The sequence below is a fragment of the Syngnathoides biaculeatus genome, chromosome 17, assembly GCF_019802595.1.
Source record: "Syngnathoides biaculeatus isolate LvHL_M chromosome 17, ASM1980259v1, whole genome shotgun sequence".
NCBI classification, from domain to species: Eukaryota; Metazoa; Chordata; class Actinopteri; order Syngnathiformes; family Syngnathidae; genus Syngnathoides; species Syngnathoides biaculeatus.
In genome coordinates this window covers 9,265,763-9,286,393 of record NC_084656.1, presented here as the reverse complement: position 1 = coordinate 9,286,393, position 20,631 = coordinate 9,265,763, and the positions used below count along the sequence as shown (strand labels likewise).

At 39.3% G+C, this 20,631-nt stretch overlaps 1 protein-coding gene and 1 long non-coding RNA gene across 11 annotated transcripts in view; one reads left to right on the top strand and one right to left on the bottom strand.

Moving 5' to 3' along the window:
- Positions 1-20,631, top strand: part of brinp1 (bone morphogenetic protein/retinoic acid inducible neural-specific 1) — a 168,667-nt gene that overhangs the window by 78,256 nt on the left and 69,780 nt on the right. For 9 of the 10 annotated variants that reach the window (XM_061801365.1, XM_061801367.1, XM_061801361.1 and 6 more), the window contains 2 exons: positions 5,340-5,530; positions 17,725-17,894. In XM_061801365.1, coding sequence (XP_061657349.1) covers positions 5,340-5,530; positions 17,725-17,894 — 361 coding nt within the window. Of the gene's footprint in view, positions 1-1,548; positions 1,688-5,339; positions 5,531-17,724; positions 17,895-20,631 lie in introns of those variants that run through there. The other variant, XM_061801369.1, reaches the window with a different exon arrangement.
- On the bottom strand, positions 5,438-7,443 carry LOC133490827 (uncharacterized). The gene is made up of 3 exons (XR_009792295.1): positions 7,238-7,443; positions 6,708-6,844; positions 5,438-5,560 (listed from the first exon to the last, which is right to left on the bottom strand). It is a non-coding gene; the product is annotated as an uncharacterized LOC133490827 (long non-coding RNA).

Genomic DNA, 20,631 nt, shown 5'->3' with positions numbered 1-20,631 from the left:
CGCAAAAATCTACCTTTGCACTAATGGTATATCCATATATTTATGTATTTATTTTACTGAACATTTTTTGGACACATTAATTTACTTCTTAACATTGTGCTGGTCACAACATGCCTTTTCCTTTTAATCTCTCTGGTCCTTGAATTAGTCATCTCCTCATTCCCCCACAAAAGCACACACAAGAAGCAGTATATCTAAGTAGAATTAAAAAGTAACAACTGTAAAAGATGTGCTATTTGTGTTTTATACATGTCAAAAGCTAATTAGGAGTTCAAGTTAGATCATTATTCCAGCTGATAAACTCTTGCCATTAATAATAAAAATAGATACTGAAGTAGGGATGGGCATAATAATCGATTACTGTAATTGGCCATCAAGAATACTGTCTTATCGTGTGGAATTTTTTGTCGATTAATTGTCTTGAAGCAACTGAGTCATAATGTAGTGCACGACTTGGCAGCAACCAGCTGAGGTGCAGTTGATTCACTCTGAATTGCTTTGCTGTCTGAAGAAGGGGGTGGGGGTGGATACACTGTATCTGATGATTGAAATAGTTTACTAACATAGAAAAAGTTCTTCTGTTACCACATGAACTCAGATTTCTTAAAAATGGTTGAAGAATTTGTTGAATTTATTTCCAAGAATTGTGTTTTTACCAACTTAAAGCAATTGAGGCAAAGTGCTGCATTACTTTCCTGTTCTCATAAAAGTGAGACTTATTCAAAAATGCTAAAAAATGTACCCCTTTATCTTTCAACATCAAACCAGCCTATGGTGTTTGAAGCAGAAATGGTTTTCTATTGACGGCCTGCCACAGCGCCTCTGCATCAAGACAAGCTACAGTAGCTTGAGCACCCTAGACGGATGCCTCCTGGACACCTCCCTGGTGAGGTGTCCTCAGCTAAGGCCAAGGACATCATAGAGACTATATCCTCTATTTTCCTGACTCAGGGAAATCTGTGTGGGTCGAGTAATTTCATGGAGGTGTGCAAGGTGGTATATTTAAAAAAGGGTGGTCTTAACACACTCGAATTCATTCACCACTAATCAGAGCGATTTCTCTCGTTGCCTTGAAATGTGGTGTAATGAGTCTTGGATAGAGACCTCTCTGTGCGGAAGAGGACGCCGTGATCTCCGTGTGACTGGAGCATTGTCGCTGCTCTTGCCCCATGTAGCAACATACAATGTGAACAGTTACCCTTAAATACAGAATGACCTGGTGATGACCACCAGTGACTTAATATCTCTTGGCTGGCCTGTTTTACCCCACATTTCCCACAGAAGAGTTAGACCAAGGAACTGGGGAGAGGGAAATCGGGAATTCTCTGCCCCCTAAAACCTGACCTAGATTTAGCAGAATAAACTGGCTGGATGGCCTAGAATTGTTTTTCATTCCAATATTTATTATAATTATGACTTCACTACTATGGTCTTGTAGAAATCCATCCCACCCTTGTACTCTGATCAAAGACACTACCATTGAAAGGAATTTCAAACATTCTGTAAAATATTATTATGAAAAAGTGTGGTATGGTGGGTGACTCGTGAGAGCATCTGCCTCGCAGTTCTAAGGTTCTGGGTTGAAATGCCAGCCCCGTCTGTGTGGGATTTCCACGTTCTCCCTGTCAAGGGTGTGGCTTTTCTCCGGGCACTCGAGCGTCCTCTAACATCCCTAAAACAATGAATGGTAGGTCAATTTAAGACTAATTTGTCTGTAGTTGTGAATGTGAGTGCCAATGTTTTTTTGTTAATATGTGCCCTGCAATTGGCTATTCAGGGTGTACTCTGTGTACTGCCTGAATATAGGCGGGATTGACTCCAGCGCTCCCAAAACCCTTTTGAGGATAGATGGCTCTGAAAATGGATGGATTCTGATTTAAAAAAAAAAAAAAAAAAGTTCATACACTCAGTTTCCTCATAAGTTTTAGTTAAACTATGGAAGTAAATAAATAAAGTAAGTAAGTAAATAGTAAGTAATAAGTAAATAGTTGGGCTTTCTTTGTATGTGACGTCATGTGACTAAGAAAGCGTAACTGTATTGGCTGGGTGTTAGGTTCTGACCTTAAGTAAGCCTGCGTTCTTAACCCTGAATTTAGGCGCTGAATTTCAGACGGCGAATGGTAGCCAGTTGAATCTCAGGAGACTGAAAATATTGCGTTTTAATTTTAAAGGTTGAATTTTTTTATATGGCGAATTTGTTAACATTGAACAGTTAAACTGAAATACAGCTACTGAAAATGGGATCACTTTGAAATAACTATGTGAATTTTAGAGCATAAAAGTTTCTGTGGGATTTTTAATTCAAATCCTGGTGGCACATATTTACTTCCATATTAAACCACCCTATTTTTTTTGTTTACTCTAAACTTCAATGCTGATTCAACATATTGTTTGAATTAGTTCATAAAAATACATAGTTAAAATCATTCTAGCTGACAGGAATAGCAAAGCACATTTTTGTGTACTTCACAGGCAACAAAAAATGCTGCTGCTGTGCGCCATTCTCCACATCCTCCATACAGATAATGCTCCATCCATTGGCGGCTTCTTACCTGAATGTCTAATCATGCTTAGACATTTTAGTTCCTGAATGTGCCAGGCGCAAGCTATTGACTCAATGACAGTGCATCTGCTTTAGCGCTTCGACATGGCAGACAGCTGGAGAAAACCTGGCACTTTTATCCTCAGGCTTATAGGTGCTCTGCCATGGAGTAACAGAGATTTCTCTATCTCTTTGTTTTCTTGACGTATGTCTCGGTGGTGTCATGAGTAAATGCTCCGAAAGCTCCCACACAAATATTTTGTAAGCTCAATCTGGCAGATACATTTTTATGTTTTTCACTACTGTCAAACATTATTGTTGTCAGCTTAAGGGAAAGTTCACCACATGGTGATAGTGAAGGTAGAAATACAAATTTTGGATGTCCTCTTTTGACCTTTGGAAACAGTTGCTGTCCCGGAAATCTTTTGAGTTCTTTCACTACTTGAAAGACAAGGACAAAAATTTCATGTTTTGAACACTGTTAGTTCGTGAGCAAGTCAGTAAACCCCGCATATCTGCTGTTGAACATTTGCAGATTCACCCGTTTGTGGATATTTCGGGCAACTGTAGTCTTTATATGCGGAAAAAAGTCATATTCACTGCTCTAAGCTAAATACATGTCCTGTATAAAAAAAATATTTCTCACCATTTTTGTATAAGAAGCTGTTAGGGACATTATTCAGCTCATTATTATTATTATTATTATTATTATTTATCTTTCACGCTGACTTATAAAATGCTCTCACACACAAAGTACAGAAATGCTCCCATATACACATTTTCAAGTGCACTCATGAACACTTGTCAATTCTCCTATAAACACTATTCAAATACTCATGCACTACTGAAAGTATTGCTCTCATAAAGACTTAAACACGCGAACGCGAACATGTGACTGTCACTCGGACACAAGCGTCAATCTCATTCACACACATGCATTCACGCATTCATGTCACTCACACAGTGACGTCAATTACATTCATACGTACGTGACTTGTACTCATGCACGCATGTCACTGGCGCTCACACATTCATGTCACTGACACTCATGCACACATGTCAATCACATTCACGCGCCACATGTCACCTACGCTCACACACGCATAACATTGGCGCTCACACGTTCATGATACCGGCGGTCATACATGTATGTCAATGACATTTACACGCACGTCACTGGTGCTAACGCACACATCACTGGCGCTCATCCATACATGTCACTGACGGTCACCCACGCATATCAATCACATTCTCATGTATATCACTGGCGCTCATGCACACACAACATTTGCATTCATGCACACATGTGCATCACATTCACTTTAATGTGTGTGTGTTTGTGTGTGTGTGTGCCGTATTTGGATCTTAGATCAGGCAGATTGGGGAAACTGTACACCCTGTATGCTGGCGGTTTCACTGTGTCACAGTGTAGTTTTTGAGCTTTCTCTGTTTTCTTTGCATTTTATTGACGTTTTATTAAGGAAAAGAGTCGATCAGAGCAAAATTTCTAGAGGATTGAGAGAAACAAAGGCAAACACAACGCTAACTGTAAACAGAATGAGTGGTAAATCATTCCATATCTACAACCAACATTACATATGGATGTTGCATGAGACTGTCACACTACACTCTTTGAAGGACAAGGACAGGAGAACAAGCATTCAAGACAAGGATTGTAAACATGGCTATACAACTGGAATGTGGTGGGATTGACTAAGTGATCATAGAAGTCTATAGAATGAGAATATAAGTGGCAAATACATGACCAATTTGCGTATACATGAGCTATTTGTTGCAAAAAGTGAGCAGTCCCACACCCAATGAAAGAAACCCATGGGTGTGTGCCTATAGACACATGCAAGAGAATATACACCATTGCGGATGCAAGAAAAAAATGACAGAAGTGCCCTAGAATTGCTGTGTCCACAATGCTGAGGCAAAGGACATCACACAATCAATCGAAGACAGAACCGGGACCAGGGGTCCACCCGAGAGCAGTCCTCTGGATAGGACACATCTCATGTTAAGGGACGCAGTGTGGTCCGCCCCGACAGGGAACCAATGCCACCTCACCTCCAACCCCCCCCCCAGAGAACCTGCAAGACCTGCAATCCAGCCAGTCCCAGCCCAGCCCGAGGACTGGAGAATGTCTGTTATTTATTGGGAATGAGGGGGTATGGGCACCTGACAAGAGAACGAGAAGGTTGGGAACCCAAGTAGTAGACATGGGCCATGAGAGGGGAGTCACCACATCGAGCAGATCATCCATCCAGAAGGGCCCGGCGGCCTCAAGAGCCCTACCATGTAGCTAAGTGTGAAACCCAACCCCCCCACTGTTACTATGACTGCCAGATTCGCGACTAGTAGTCATTGACCCCACCCCGTGAATCAGTGGCATCCCCTGCATGGTGTGGTGCATTAAAAATCTAGAGGGCCAGTTTGCCGAGGGTAGGTAGGACGAGCTGTCAGGCACTACTGCCTAACAGCTAAACACCCCCCCCCCCACACACACACACACACACTCACGACCCGCTGCCCCTCAGAGATAGGTGTATGTGTGCATTAGAAGGGAAATTAGATAAGTGTGTGTGAACTGCATTTAAAATCCAGGGGAGCAGACAGCAGATTGGCAATGAGCTCGAACCAAGAAACGGCACCGGCCTGTGGTGTCAATCATCATATTCACACACTCATGTCACTGATGCACTCGAATGTCCATCACATTCTCATGCAGCTATCACTGGCACTCACAGTGTTAAATTAGAATTTTTGTTGACACAATTTTTGTCGTATTCAGGGAATTTGCCCGTTGGAAGGTCAGGAACACAGCAATTGAGAGGCGGGACCTGATCCGGAATCCTGTGCCCCTCATGCCTGAGTTCCAGCGCAGCGTCCGCCTCCTGGGCCGCAGACCCACCACGCAGCAGTTCATCCACACCATCATTAAAAAATATGGGACTCACATTCTCATCTCGGCCACGCTGGGAGGTAAGATAGTTTCATTGCTTTGGATAATGGCTGAGGGGTTGGGAGAGAAACAAAACGTGTTAAAAATTTTTATGCTTTTAGCATTTTGCTAACATGCAGGGGTGGTGCCATCATTTCAAAATGAAGGGGGGGGGTAGGTTAGGACTTTTATGAGCAAATATCAATCTGTCACCTTGAAATATGCTTTTCTCCATAGTGGCCAAGGAACTAAATAGCTGAATTGTCAAACTCTGGTTAACGTAAAACGATGAAACAATGTTACCAGCAAAATTATTGGATACAATGAACAGAAGTGAAAGGGTTTTGAACCATTTTTCAAACATCATTTACAAAAAAGTCAAAATTCTCTCTTTTAAGTCTATGAAATGTATATACTTGCTGATTTCCTTAGTCCTGCAGGAAAACCGCAATATCATCTTGGACGTGAGTTTGAACTTAACAAAATTTTACAAATTTTCTGAAGTTTTTAGTCAAGGACTGACCCAGTCATTACCAAAACTTAGAGTCCCAGGTCCCAATTTGAAATCTGAAAATTTTCTATAATTCACCAAAACATCCGCAGGTGAGGCTGGGCTCAATAATTCCAAAATAGTTATAGTTTTCACAAAACAGACAAAACAGTTTATTGGAACATGGTGCTATTAAAATCTTCTTCTAATCTTCTCATTCCAAACATTTTTTAATGAACATGTTTAGATAAAATAAGAACACTAATATTTGAAAGTTAATTAACCATTTATAAGATATGTTGAATTTCAAAACATTTCATATCTTTCAATCAATCCCAACTTTGATTCCTATACACTGTACATGTGCAATGCATAAGTGAAAAAAAATTACACACAAAGCAGGGAGCACAACGTCTAAGCAATAAAATGCTGTAGCTAATGAGCAAGCTAACATACTGTAGGTAAGAATCCTTTGTTCATCTTAGCGTCATTGATTTGTATTCCCAGAAGCGAAAAAGCATGCCTTAGCACACTCACAAATAACACTTTAGATAATACATAAAGTGCATTGAAACGCTCATAAATTTTTATCTTGGAGAGATGGGTGGCTGAGTGATAATGACATTACAGACTAACTCCACATTACCTAAAGGTTAAGGGGTGACTTTTAGGTTTATTTGTTATAAATTGGCTTTATTACCAATGTGTAACAATTTTACTCATCTTACAATGCTTCTTTGGAAAAATCCATATAAGGTTTCTTTCCTCTTGGTGGCTTGCTTGCTTAACATTGCTTCACTGTAAAATCTATTTTATCTCCTTTATGGGATTGGTCATCTGCGGGGCAACTACTGCCGTTCAAGAGCTGTGAGAAAAAAACAATTGTTAGGTTATGTTCAAAAGGCAGTAAAAGTCTGTGTTTGTGTGTGGTAGCATGGGGACACAACCTAGCCACCGCTTACATGATACAAAAAAAAAAAAAAAAAAACATGACAGTATCAGGGTTTTGTTTTATCAGAACAAAATATTTTCTTTTAGTTAAGCTTCATTTTTAAAAGATCATACAAACATTAGAAATCCAAGAAAATGTTTAAAAATTAAAATACTAAAAAGTAATTTTACTAAAAAATATAAACTAATACTTCAGAAACGTAGAACATTAAGTTGTTTGTGTTCAAGTTACAAAAGAATCGTTAAATTGAAAGTAGAATTACAGTTACTTTCTTGGTGTGGAAGATAAGACAAAGACACAGATCACCTAAGTGCAGGGAATCTGGGACGCAAGGCACGACTCCAGGAAGCTGAAAAAAAATTATATTTTATTTGAAAAACCGCAAACTGAACAGTCCAAAAACCAAATAATCAAAGTAACAAAGAAAATCTTCGCTAAAACTAAACTAGAAACAGGATGTGGTACAGAGTGACTATGGTTACGGCACAGACTGACGTAACGTCAACAACACAATAATCCAATGGACCAACCAGAACTGAATGAAACTTGGAAGTTAAATACATTGATTGACGAGACAACGAGGAACACCTTGATAAGACGTGAGTTGCTGGAGGGAACTGATTGGTCGACACAAAAACAGCTGGACGCAGCTAACAAAATGAGCACACGAGACATGGGAAGCATGGAACACAGGGAACATGAATCAAAACTGAGACCATGAAAATGACATTCTCAATTAGAGTAGAAAATATTTTCATTCACATTTGAGGAAATATTTTACACCGTTCTTAAAGGTCCAGTGACATGTAAAACATAATTTTAGTATGTTTTTAATAAATAAATATGGACCCATCGTTTGTTTCAGCACACGTCAGGATGTCGTATATGGATTTTTACATCTCCCGCCATGAAAATCCTCTCAAAGCTTTTGTGTTGGATAAGAACCAGGAAGTGATGTTTTTTGCAGACGCCCACACTGGCGGGTTCATCTGTTTATTCCTGTTTTACTGGCAGGAAGTAGCTGTGTGTTAACCAAAAAGCCGGCTCGATGTATTGCTGGATTCTGCTCGAACACTCGGGAAGATGGATTCACTCTTCACACTTTTCCAAAATACCTGGTTCGTCATGAAAAATGCATTGCACGGTTGCAAAGGACGACAGTTTTGTGGGTTCATATGACAAGTAGATGTGTGTAAAGCTATTAAAAAAATAGTTGTGGGGGACTAATTTGTCTCATAGATTATAGCATATGTACCATTTACAATATATGTTATGTGTGAATTTAGAATAAATCCCCTTGGTCAAATTGGCAAAATATAACAAAGCCCTTGTGTTGTATTTAAGACAATTTAATCACACACAATACAATACAAAACAAAACAATAACAAAATAGAAGTACATTTAGTAGCGTGTAACACGAGCTAACTAGCTAACTAGACGTATAGTCACCAAACTCAAAAGACTTCTCCGAAAGCAGCAATAATAAAAACCTCCATCTGCGTCCGACGACATAATTCTTCTCTCAGAATGTATCAACAGACCTGCGTCATAATAACTTCATAAAGTACGTAAGTCAGGGCTGTTAAATGTGACTATGTGTGCGGCCCGGTGTTGTTGTCGCTCACCGGCGGCCCGGCATTGCCGGCAGCCCGGTGTTGTTGTCGCTCACCAGCGCCCCGGCGTTGTTGTAGTTAGCCAGCGGCCGCAGCGTTATCCCCGACGCGGAGGTGGATTGGGTGGGGATGTGGTTTGGCCGTGTGCGGGGAGGAGAAAGGAGTTCCCCCACCACCGGCCACCAGTGTATGGGCACCCCTGAACTAGTTACTTCGCCCGACATGGGTCCTCCTGACTACGCTACATCCACAAGACTTTTAAGAGAGTTGGGAAATTTTGAATATTTCACCGGGTTCCTCGTAAGTCTGTCAGCGAGTCTGTTGTTAGTTAGAAGTGATCTGCATATAATCTAAATATGGCTCGAAATGAGAGAGTAATATTGCCCTAGTCACTCGATTCTGAGATATTCTCTTCGAAATGAGCTTCAGTCTCAGAAGGGGTGTCAGAAAAATCCGAGAATCTCCCGTTCATTTCCCATAGCAGGTGGCACAGCGTCTTCTCAATGGCGACTTTCCCAGTGTGACATCTGCAAATGACGTTGCAGGCACTATGGCCGCCACTGGGATGTCGAGTGAGAATTAATTAATGACACGCTCTCCGTTCATATTTTTTTTCGTGTAGACATTGAAGTTAATAATATTATGTGTATTTTTCATCATATCTATTTTAAAATGTGTATATGCTGTCAGTGGACCTTTTAAGGTTACTGGTAACTTATATTAGAAGATGATTAATTAATACATTTTGAGAGAACGATATTGCACACGATTGACTTCTATTCGTTTCATTCTTTTTTGTTTCTTTTTCTTTTTACATCCCAACCATGCATCTTTAACCTTGAGGCCTTTTTGTCTCAAGTTGCAGGTCAATACACTCGTTACAATCTCACTCTTTGGATTGGCCATTAAAGAACACAGTTATAGAGGACAATAAAGGTGCTCAGCAGACTAGTAATCATCAAGAAGAGGCTAATTCTCTGTGTGGCCACCTACACTTTTATGCTCTCGACAATCATTATACACGAGGGTAGGGAAGAAGTGAATTTTCACAGGCAACTTAAATTTCACTGGTCAAGAGTAAAGAGTGTCATTAGTGGTTGGACCATTTGAGTGTTACATGGACGCATATAGAAATAAAACTGTAGAATACATTGACATTCTTGGGTGCGTATGTGGCTCATTTTATTTAGGATCCTTCCCTGTTTTTCTGGGCCAATTCTATCAAGTCAAATGGAACTTTGACATGTATTCTCACCACCCCCTGATGACATTACCCCGCTCAATACAAAATGTGAAATCCACATCTTTTTCCATTGCCACTTTGGATATACTTTCCATAATGCTTCATATTTTACCTGCACTGTTAAAAAGAACCTAAACAATTTAGCTAATAAATTTAGGGTAATGATTTGCAGCCATTTTCTTTGTGTAAATATAAACTATATATTTGGGGTGAAAAATACCTTAATTCAATAGCTATAAAAAATTGGATAAAGTTTACCACAGATTTGTGATTACACCCCAACCACAGCGGCCGAGTTGTGGGGGAGGTTCACGTGGGAGAGTACGTGAGCATCACGTTACAGCTTGTGTTCTTTGTGTTCATCATCTTTCCTGTTCACTCATTGTACAGTATATTTCACGGATGTAAGTCTCCATATTTTGGCAACGTCAGGTTTTTCAAGGCAAGTGCAGTAGCGAAAGACTCAACAGGCAGCCCAGTGAGACATGTTCACAGATAACTTCAACATTTTGTTTTACATTTTAAATACAGTTGAGGGCAGGGCCAAGAAATTGTTTTCCATAGAATCCACAGACACGGTTTAATGGAAGAAAATGCACATGTACCCTGCTAACCTTATCCAGCACATTCATAATACAAGCAGGAACAAATGTAACTAAGGATCAACGTTTAGCTAAACTTGTTTACCATATCGAGACTTTTTCTTTGTCATTTGTTTCCTTTGGTGCTGGTTCGCTCCCTAACAACCAATCAGAGAGACCAACTGTCACCGACGGGCGATGCCATTTTGCATATTGCATCTAGCGAAAGCGCAGCGGAACAGAATGTGCAAGCCATGCGTGAAAACTGCTCGCTGACGACGGCTCATTAATTTACTGCTCACTTTACTGTCCACAACAAAGCCATCTCTTCGTCCTCACTGGGGTCATAGGCATGATGCGGTGGTTACTTGTTAAATATATGGGTCTGAAGTCTTTATGTATGTATTTATACCAAAGCAAATAAGTAGTGTCCAAAGTGACTGATCAGTCCACAATGTTGTGTGCATCTCTGTTTATCTTGCATCACGTCAGTCTGCCTCAGTTCTTGATGTTTTGTTGCATTCCTTTGCCACATTCCACTTCTATTTCACTTCATTTAGATGAACAACCAAATTTCATCAAATAAATGCCTGGATTCAAACAAACATTCAAAGATTCTACTTTGACTTCTGAGCAATGAGCTCACATGGACTCTGTTGCTAAACAAAACAGCAGCATCTACTCTGTCAACATTTTTCGCTGCATTTTTCCCATTATATGACTTGTTACTTTGTTTCAAACTGTACTTATCTCTAAATATATTGTAATGTATGTACCTTACTATGAATATTGTTTAAAATGAATGCACAGACACTAATGGACTCCGTCATTTCACCAAAATAGATTCTATCTACAATTGAGTCATGAAACATCCCTCATATTTAAGTCTTGTTCTTGGATCATTAGGCAGTTTATTAACAATGTTTTCTTTGTAATGGTGTACGAAACGTTGCAGGTATTTATTAAAGGTGCACAATTGGAAGGACTACATTTTCTCTGTTATCCGGGCTGATAAGAATAAAGGGAGGGACATTTATCCAAACAAGTCACACGGTGGAACTTAAACGCAAGTGATTGATTCAGAGCACCGAACCTGTTGAACAGAATGAGCGGGTTGTCAAGTAGATTACTCCTTTAGCGTCAACAAGCAGCACAATATAGATTTCAGCTGAGGGGGGAAGAGAGCGAGAGCTCATTCCACTTCCCTCTCGTAAACGCACAACCTGTGATTGGATCCGAGGTGCTTGCAGTGCGACAGTCCTCTGTGCTCAGTGGCACGCTCACAGAAATGGTTTATTGGAATGACTTGGCTGGGGTCGCGGGGGATTGTTTTGCAGGAACCTGGCGGACCCGATTTTGTTGGGATGTGAAGGAGAAACTGGCGAAGCGGCCTACGCTGCCACTTTTTTATCATGTCACTTGCCGCTTTCTGGTCTTTGTGTTGTTCTGCAGTCAACTTGACATGCTGTAGACACGGTTGGACATTTACATTTGATTTGCATGACATTTTTTTTTGGAAGGCTCCTTTATGCTGTTTGCACATACAAAAGTGGGTGTTTTAAAGGGTTATAAAAGTGGGCTGTCACTCAGTACCAATGCCAGTGCCCAACCAAGGTATATATTTAAAAGTACCATTGCTCTACAGTACTCGTATGAACAAAAGAGAGAAAAAAACAGCCTTCCAACTGTATGTTTATGGGCATAAACTATTAATGCAGACAATTATAAGATATTTAGGGAGTGTGTCAATTACTTGTTTATTTACGTACTGTACTTGGCAAACTAAAGATGATTTTGATTCAGCAAGTGCTCTTAGTAGATATTAAGACACCAAAGAACGGTGGATGACTGGTTTGCACATCTGCCTTACAGATCTGAGGACCAGGGTTAAATTCTGTCTTACCCAATTTGCATGCTGGGTCACCGGGTTTCCTCCCACATCTCAAAAACATGCATAGTGGGTTAATTGAAGACACTAAATTGGCCATAGGTGTGAATGTGAGCGAGATTGGTTGTTTGTTCATATGTGCCCTGCAATCGGCTGGCGACGAGTTCATGGTGTATCCCGCCTCTTGCCCAAAGATAGCTGGGAGACACCAGCGACCTGAGTAATGATAAATTGTTCAGACAATGGATGGATGGATTGATGTAGCCTGTCTGATGTGAATAAAGTAAGTAATCCCTATTTGATGTCTAACAAGTGAGAAGTCCTGAATTTTAGCTACTGTCTTGAATTTTAACACTCACAGAGATATTTTTCTTACTGTACAATGCATTCAAATTGCGTGAAGGGTTAAACTTTTCCTTTTTTTTTTATAATATTGTAGGGCACGTTGTACAACTGGTTAGCACATCAGCCTCTGTGGAAATTGCATGTTCTTCCGCATCTATGTGTGTTTTCTTCGTGTACTCCAGTTTCCTCCCCACATCCCAAAATTGTGGATAATTGTTAACTGAAGATTGGAATTTGCCCATAAGTGGGAATATGAGTGTGAATGGTTGTTTAATATGTGCCGTGCTATCAGTTCAGGGTGTGGCCTGCCTCTCGCCCAAAATCAGCTGAGCTAGACGAAAGCGTGCCTGCGACTCTTGTGATGATAAATACAATGGAAAATGAATGGCGGATGGTTGTCACTGGAATAAATAATTGGCTTCCTTTAACCTGGGAAAAAAACAACAATGAAAAAAGTAAAAATGCATGTCTCAAAGGTTCAAGACCCGTGGTTACAACAATGGCCTTTTTTTTTTTTTCAATTCCATCAGTCATTGTTTATAATATCCTGCAATGGTTGCTTGTTGTGAAGCTTTTTATCCACTTTAACAGTGTCCTAATTATACACACGGTCGGTATAATTATATTTTGCATGCTTTCTAACTTTTTAACAACCACCTTTTAATCAATGCTCCTTTCATACATAAAAGCATTTGCCCTCCTGGGACTGAATGTGAGGGGAAAAAAAACACTTTGATTAGCTCTCTCCGCTGGAAGAATGCCATACATAACACGGAACGGTCAAGTCTTTCCATTACTTTAAAACTCTTCTTGTCCTCTATACTTTTAACATCCCCATACATACGTGCATCTATTTTAATATATACATATATATATATATTTATATATATGCAAGTAGTTACCTAGTGGTGCGCTTTCAAGCTGATACATTACATTGTTTTAAAATTGCTTAAACGAAGGGTCTGCTTGAGTGCATTACTGGCAAGCAGGGTGGTCCATAATAGTAATTTATTGCCGGAGTTGAAGCAATATCCACAAATATTTATGAAGCTACATGCAACCGTAGCTTCAGGCGTGCAATTGCATGTGCACACATACAGATTTGAAAACATCTCAACTTATTTTACAATCAAGAAACCTCACACGACAAAGAACATATGGGTATGTGTGCTTACTGTTCTTGGAACATGTAGTGTACTTGACATGACTAACAGCACACCACATGCCTAACAATATTTCAACTGATGATCACGAGTCTCCTCCAAGATTGACCTGTGAGAGGCAGCACAAGAGACCCAGACAGCTGGAAAATAAAGAGAAGTATCCTTAGTGCATTTAAAATTGGATGTCTGTGCTTGTGTGAACATCACCACATCCGACTTAAATCTTTTTCAATCGATGCAGGTTATTACATGGCGACGTCATATGTGTGGAAGAGGACTCCAGTGAAGGATCATCAAAAACGCTTAACACACACAAAAACTAAAGACTTAACGTGGCTCAATGTCAAAAAGCTGCCCTCAGTCACCAAGATATGTGTGGATATCTCTACGTAGGCTATCTTCAACATCAGACAATGGTAGAACGATCAGCCCGATATTTTGGACATTAACCATTTTCACATCGGTGCTATACTGTACAGGAATAGATTAATGTCAGAAAATGGTCATCAATCATCGCCAAAATTTGTTGTAATCTTTAATCATGCCCACTCCAACCTGAAAATATCAGGACAATTGGCACGATATTTTTTAGATGAACGTTAAGCATTTTGTCATAGGAGCGGTAAAGTAAAAAGCTTCACCACCACAGAATAATTGCTCAGATAATCTTTTATATATAATCGGACGGTTGCTGACTGATTTCAAGGGAACACAAATTCTAAAATGTGCCACATTTGCGGTTTGTGTGTATCCTGCTTAAATAACTTGGCAGAGCACCGAGCGCCGCAAGGATTTTGGACTCCAAACAGCCACAAGACTGGTCGTCCCGGTCACCACAAGTTAAGTGACCAATTCACATGCATCGCTCGGGGACAAAAAAAAGGGTTGGAGCGTGCCGTAGATGTAAACATGTGTGACATGCTCTCCAACCCGGCTGCAGGGATACGCTTTTGCCTTTTGGTTGAACCGTAATCTTGGAAAGGCGAGGTCACGTGAGCCCGTGGGATTGAATCGGGGCTGTTTGCTTGTTTGCTCCATGTGCTCGTCGGAATGAGATGTGGATAAACATGATGTTGTAGAGAATGAGCAAAACGCAAACCTTTTGAGAATGTGTCAACAAACAAATGTATGACATGCAAATCACCACAGATTGCCGCACGACGGGTAAATATTTGGTCCCGTTATGGCTCAGTGATTCATATTTCAACCCCTGAGTTTGAGATGTCGTTGATTTGCAGCCTTTTTCTCTTCAGTTTAAATGGAGTCCTCCAATGACCATATCAACCTTGAAAAATGTGATGGAACAAATGTTTTATTAAATGTTAGGGCAATGTCTGGGTTTCATGACTTTTGCCTTTTTATAAAAGTTCCTCTGGAATTCTGTTTATTTTTAGAATTCCATGCAGTGTCAGGTGTAGATAATGACTGTTCATTAAAAAAAAAGTGAAAATTTAAAGTATTATCATTAACTGTCACACAAGTCTAAAAATAAACTAACCACTGCTAATAAAAAAATGAACATTTTTCAATAATTCCACATAAAAAATCGAATAAGAATTTAAAACTAACTGTAATAGAAGTATAAAAAGCTAGCCTCTGTTTATAATATGTATCTAAAAAAAGTGTCACCATTTTAATCTTAATAATCACAGTGACTGGAAGCCATTGTTAATATTAAGATATAAAAAATACAAATGCTTGAAGTAACAGATAACAGTTTTAAATGTCATACAAGAGTAAGAAATTTTAGCCTATATTAAAAAGAAAATTTCATTCAATCAAAATGCTTAAATCAACGTCAAATTTCATAAGCTGTAAGTGGAAAAATAAGTGTGTGAAATTCAAATAAAATAAAACGACTTACATTATCATGAATACTAAAGGAATATTTACACATGGACACTGCTGCTGTGTGGAAATACATAGGTTCTACTGGAATCATTCCGCTTTATCTACATATTTTGGCATGTACTATTTAACAGTGCTGGGTGGTGTATTTGGTACCTAAATCTTGAGAATTTACACACACACACACACACACAGATATGTGTGTGAATTCAAATGACATATATCCATCCATCCATTTTCTTGTCACGCTTATCCTCACTAAGGTCACGGGCCCAATTGACATGATTAGTAATGATATTGCTCATACTGAGCAGTCAGGCACTATCTTACGTCGCAATAAATCCCATTTTCTCTTCTATTGTGATCATTTCACTCTCCTCGACGAGATGGGATGTGCAGTGACTGCATAATTGAGTTGGGTTGTGTTACCTTCTCACAGCAGCTTGAAACTCCTCCCTCCTTAGAAGAAGTCTATCTTGATAAACATTTGTAAGGTTTCAGGTAGTACAACACTGCTCATTACGTGTGTTTGGCTATATTCTGGTAGACATGCTGCAATACAGGCAACATACCAACATGCTGGAAGAGCAAGGTCAGACATACAGCACCTTTCTTTTTTCACTGTGTGCAGTTTTTTTTTTTCTTCATTATCTATGAGATGATGAATTGATACCATTTAGGAGGTATAAAATCACTTTTTCATAATAGCACAAAGCCACATCTAACCTTGGAGTTGTGCAGTATCAAACAAGAAGCAAGGCAAGAAGAATGGGCTGAGTCTTTTCTCTCCCGCAGTACTAATATAAATAGAAACACGTGACGCAAAGATAATGTGGGCACATTCTATCTGATGCACACAATGTCTAACAGACAAGTAATGCAAGAAATGTTCCTACTGCCCAGTCGTCATGTATTCAGTGTACTTGCTATTTCTGTCATAGCATTTACCAAGCACATGCAACAGAGCCTTCCTGTATGGACGGCATTCAAAGAAGTAATTCAATCCTGAGAGGGTAAAGCTGGGCGCTTCCTGGGCAGATGCCAACTGGGGATAAAGCAGAGAACGTGTACAGTATGTTCCTGAAAAATTGGGGCATCTGATTTCTCTAGCTAAATGTTGCTTGCCTATCTTTTTTTTTTTTTTTTAAATTGATGAGCGTGACTAGAATGAGTATTACATTTATGACAATAGTTTTTGGTTAACTCACTTGGAGTACGACATCATTTCAGCTCTGGAAATCACATTTCTGCATTTAGTCCTAAAATTGAAAAGCGCCATTGAGCACAAAAGTTTTGCTGACTGAACATATTATTTTTTCCAGTGAAAATTTTTTGTGAAATTGGGCAAAATCTCAAATATTGCCTAAGTCAAAGTATATCCAATTTGAACAAAACATTTTTGTACAGGCTCTTTTTTTTTTTTTTTTAATCGGGGTTTGATCCAGATTGCGAAGCTGGTAAACATGGTAAATAAAACAAAATGTTTTTTCAGACACTTAGGGTTCATTTTAAGTACCCTGTTATTCCTCTAATTCAGTGCAGATATGTTTTTGAACTATTTACTGTACATCTTTTTCATGAAGCAATTTATGTTTGTATTTGCTAGTTTGGCTTTAGTTGATTCACTGCAAGTATTAGGTTGTTTCGATTTACATCAGGATAATATCATGCGGGGTGAATCCGATATGTTTATTCAACATGATCACGTATTCAAAAACATTTCCTGTATCTGATTTTAATCCATACTTAAATAATATCCTAGTCGGATTTCAAGATCTATGATTCCACTCACTAATGATGCAGTGGTTCACTTGCCTCAGGATGGTTCATTTCCAACTCGGTAGTCTATTTGAGTATGAATGGCTGTCTATTTAAGGTCCCTGCGTTTGACTGGTGATCACTCCAGGATATAAAGTTTATTTTCCTTTGACCCCAAGCCAGCTGGGAAAGGCAGCAGCTCTCCAAAGATAAAGAAAATAAATGAATGGATGTATCTTTTTTTTATGCAAAACCGTCAATGACACATATACAAACCAGATACAAACGATGAATATGTGTCACTTGTACATTCACATGTTCATTTATAACCGATGTTTGGTGTTCCCTTGTAGGGGAGGAGGCACTGACGATGTATCTGGCCAAAAACAAGCTGGACAGGAAGCTCACCAACGCCACTCAAAATGTGGAAGCACTCCACCAGCTGGCCTCCTCCTACTTCATCGACCGCGACGGCACAATGAGGAAGCTGCACGAGATCCAGATCTCCACCAATGCCATCAAGGTTGCTTGTTCATTTATATCTGGAAAATGCACCCTACAATCGTCACACTATGTATTCCTCCATTTTCCCAAGCTGCTCATCCTCACAAAGGCTGATTTCTTCAATTAAAGCAATGCTCCTGTCCTTCCTCACCCTAAATAATAACTATAGAATTCACTCATCTTTCAATTGTCTGCAATAATACCCTGATGAGTAAAGATCGATAAGTGTCCATACTAGCCAATTGTGATATTAACTTAAAAATGTACTCTACGATCTATTGACTCCAATAACAACTTCATCCTTAAAGGATCATTCATATTCGTACTAACCCTTATTAATAACAACTAGCGCATGGACTCTACAATCACCTGACTACAACGTTAACCCTATGCTTAATGGCTAAATATCGACCATAATAACCCTGGAAAATAACCAAATAATGAACAGTATCTTACAATATATTGATAACAATAACACTATCCTTGACGGCTACTTTGTGTCTTGACTATTCCTTACAATAATCACTACTAATTGCCCTCTACACTCTATTAAATGAAATATTAACCCTATGCTTAAAATATTTTTCCTTACCAAACAATATTAAGTAGACTTGCCAACCTATTGACAACAATATTAAACTAACCTTTAAAGGCATTTCAGTTCCCTTACTAACATAACCAAGCATTAACAATAACAATTAGATATTGCACACTAAGATCCACTGAATTCTTACGAACATTTAATAATGCTACTACTGCTAATAATAATAGTAAACAAGATAATCCAAATTCTGGTTTTAAAATGAACTTGGACTGATTATTTTTTTTTATTTTTAATCTTGTTGGAAGCTGTAACTAATGATACATCACGGGTACTACCATATTTCCACATAAAACGACTTATTCTCACATGATTTCTCAAGATAAAGGCAGCAGGGAATACATAACTACACGCAGCATGACCAGTATCATGCTACACTTCCATCTGACATTTTTACAGGTAGCAGCTGAGTGTCAGGAATGCAGTCTGCAGCTGTATGTTGAATAAATAATACTGCCCTGGGCCCAGAACAACAGGCCTCCTCTCTCCTATGACCTTGCCGGCATCTACATTAGTGATTCATTTTGTGGGGAAAATCCATACCATGAGAATTAAAGTCCCTTGTGTCACCGGACAAGGATGAATTATTCCGGCAGCATAGCTACCTGTGTTTCTTTGACCAGAAACAGTTATCAATAAGTAAAAAGTAATGATGTCACATAATTCACCAAATGTAAGATTATTTTTAACCAAAATGTGTCCAACGTAGGAATCTGTTTTAGCGTCACCAGCAATTTATTTTTTCAAGGGAGAAGCCCGAAGCAAACACCTTCACTACATAATTATTTTCCTTTTTGTTATGTGAAAACAATCAGCGCTAGATGGAAATACATGACCCATGCGAGCGCTGAACAAGCTGTTTATTTGAAGCCCCAGCGCTCTAAATTATTTAGACTTATTTGACTCACCAAAGTCTCACAATCAGGGAATTCTTAGATGGAATGAAACAAGAGACAGCCCTAACCGCGCACAAAATGAAATCCCGCACTCCTTTCAACTTGTAATTGCACTCTGTGAATGTAAATCACTTGAGATGTTTCAATCACCAACGGTGTGCCAAATGGGCTGCTATAGGAGCAAAAGTTAACAACATCATTTTCAAATCCCTCATTCCTGTCCAAAATGGTAAAAGCGACGAGAACTCAAATTGCGAAGGTCCATATAAAACCCGTACATGACGCTGGACGGTCTCTTTCAATTTTGAAGATATGCAGTATGGTCTTTGTTCAGAACTGAAAGTGGCGCCTGTGTAACAAACAGACATGAGAAAAATAGAGAGATCATATGTAGTAATTGAAGTCATGTTGGAAAAAGCAGGTTTCTTATCACACTTCATACAAGTGTTTACTATTAATAAAATGTGTTTTCGTTACTTTGGTTAGAACTTTGAAATATCCATCCTACCATTTTCTGTACCAGTTTTTCCTCACAAGGGTCATGGGCAACTTGGAATTTTTTTCATTATTATTACACTATTTGTAAAAGTCAGCTGAATAACAACTAAAGTTCCCAAATTTTGTGAAAGTGGCCAGCAGCACAAGTAATTTTGAGTATGTATAGCCTTGGAATTTAGCTAATTCAGAACAAAATGATGGATGATGATGACAAAGGATGTTTAATTTCGGGCATAGGTCCTTAAGACTTTTTTGTTCACCCTGTTATGACTGAAAAGTCATAAAATTAGTGCCGGGGAATCATTTCTTGCTACACTTTCTCATCTGAACTTCCTATTAGTAAACGTTTCTGTGGATTTATAGGAAATATTCCCTTTGCAAACCCCATTTACCTCAGTTGTACACTGTGGAAAAACTTGCTACTGTGCTTCAACATGACCTTGTAAAAAAGTAGGTGTTCACCTTGGACTGGATTCACTACACACATTGTTTTCCTCACAACTATTTGCGAGGAGAAGGTTTTATTATGCCACGAATAGTTTACTGTGCAAGCATATGGCAACCCTCCTCCTCAACTTTTCATCCCGGGCCTTCATTCAGCTTCTTATCTTTTTGGGGGCTGGTGAGTGACAAGAGGATTAAGGCACTGTGGCACATGAGAGTGCAGGTAGCGACGAGTCGAGGATGGCAAACTTAAGCAAACCTGACAGCGGCTGCTGAATCAGTTTCTGAGGGGAGGCAAGACTGGGAGCGGTGTTAAG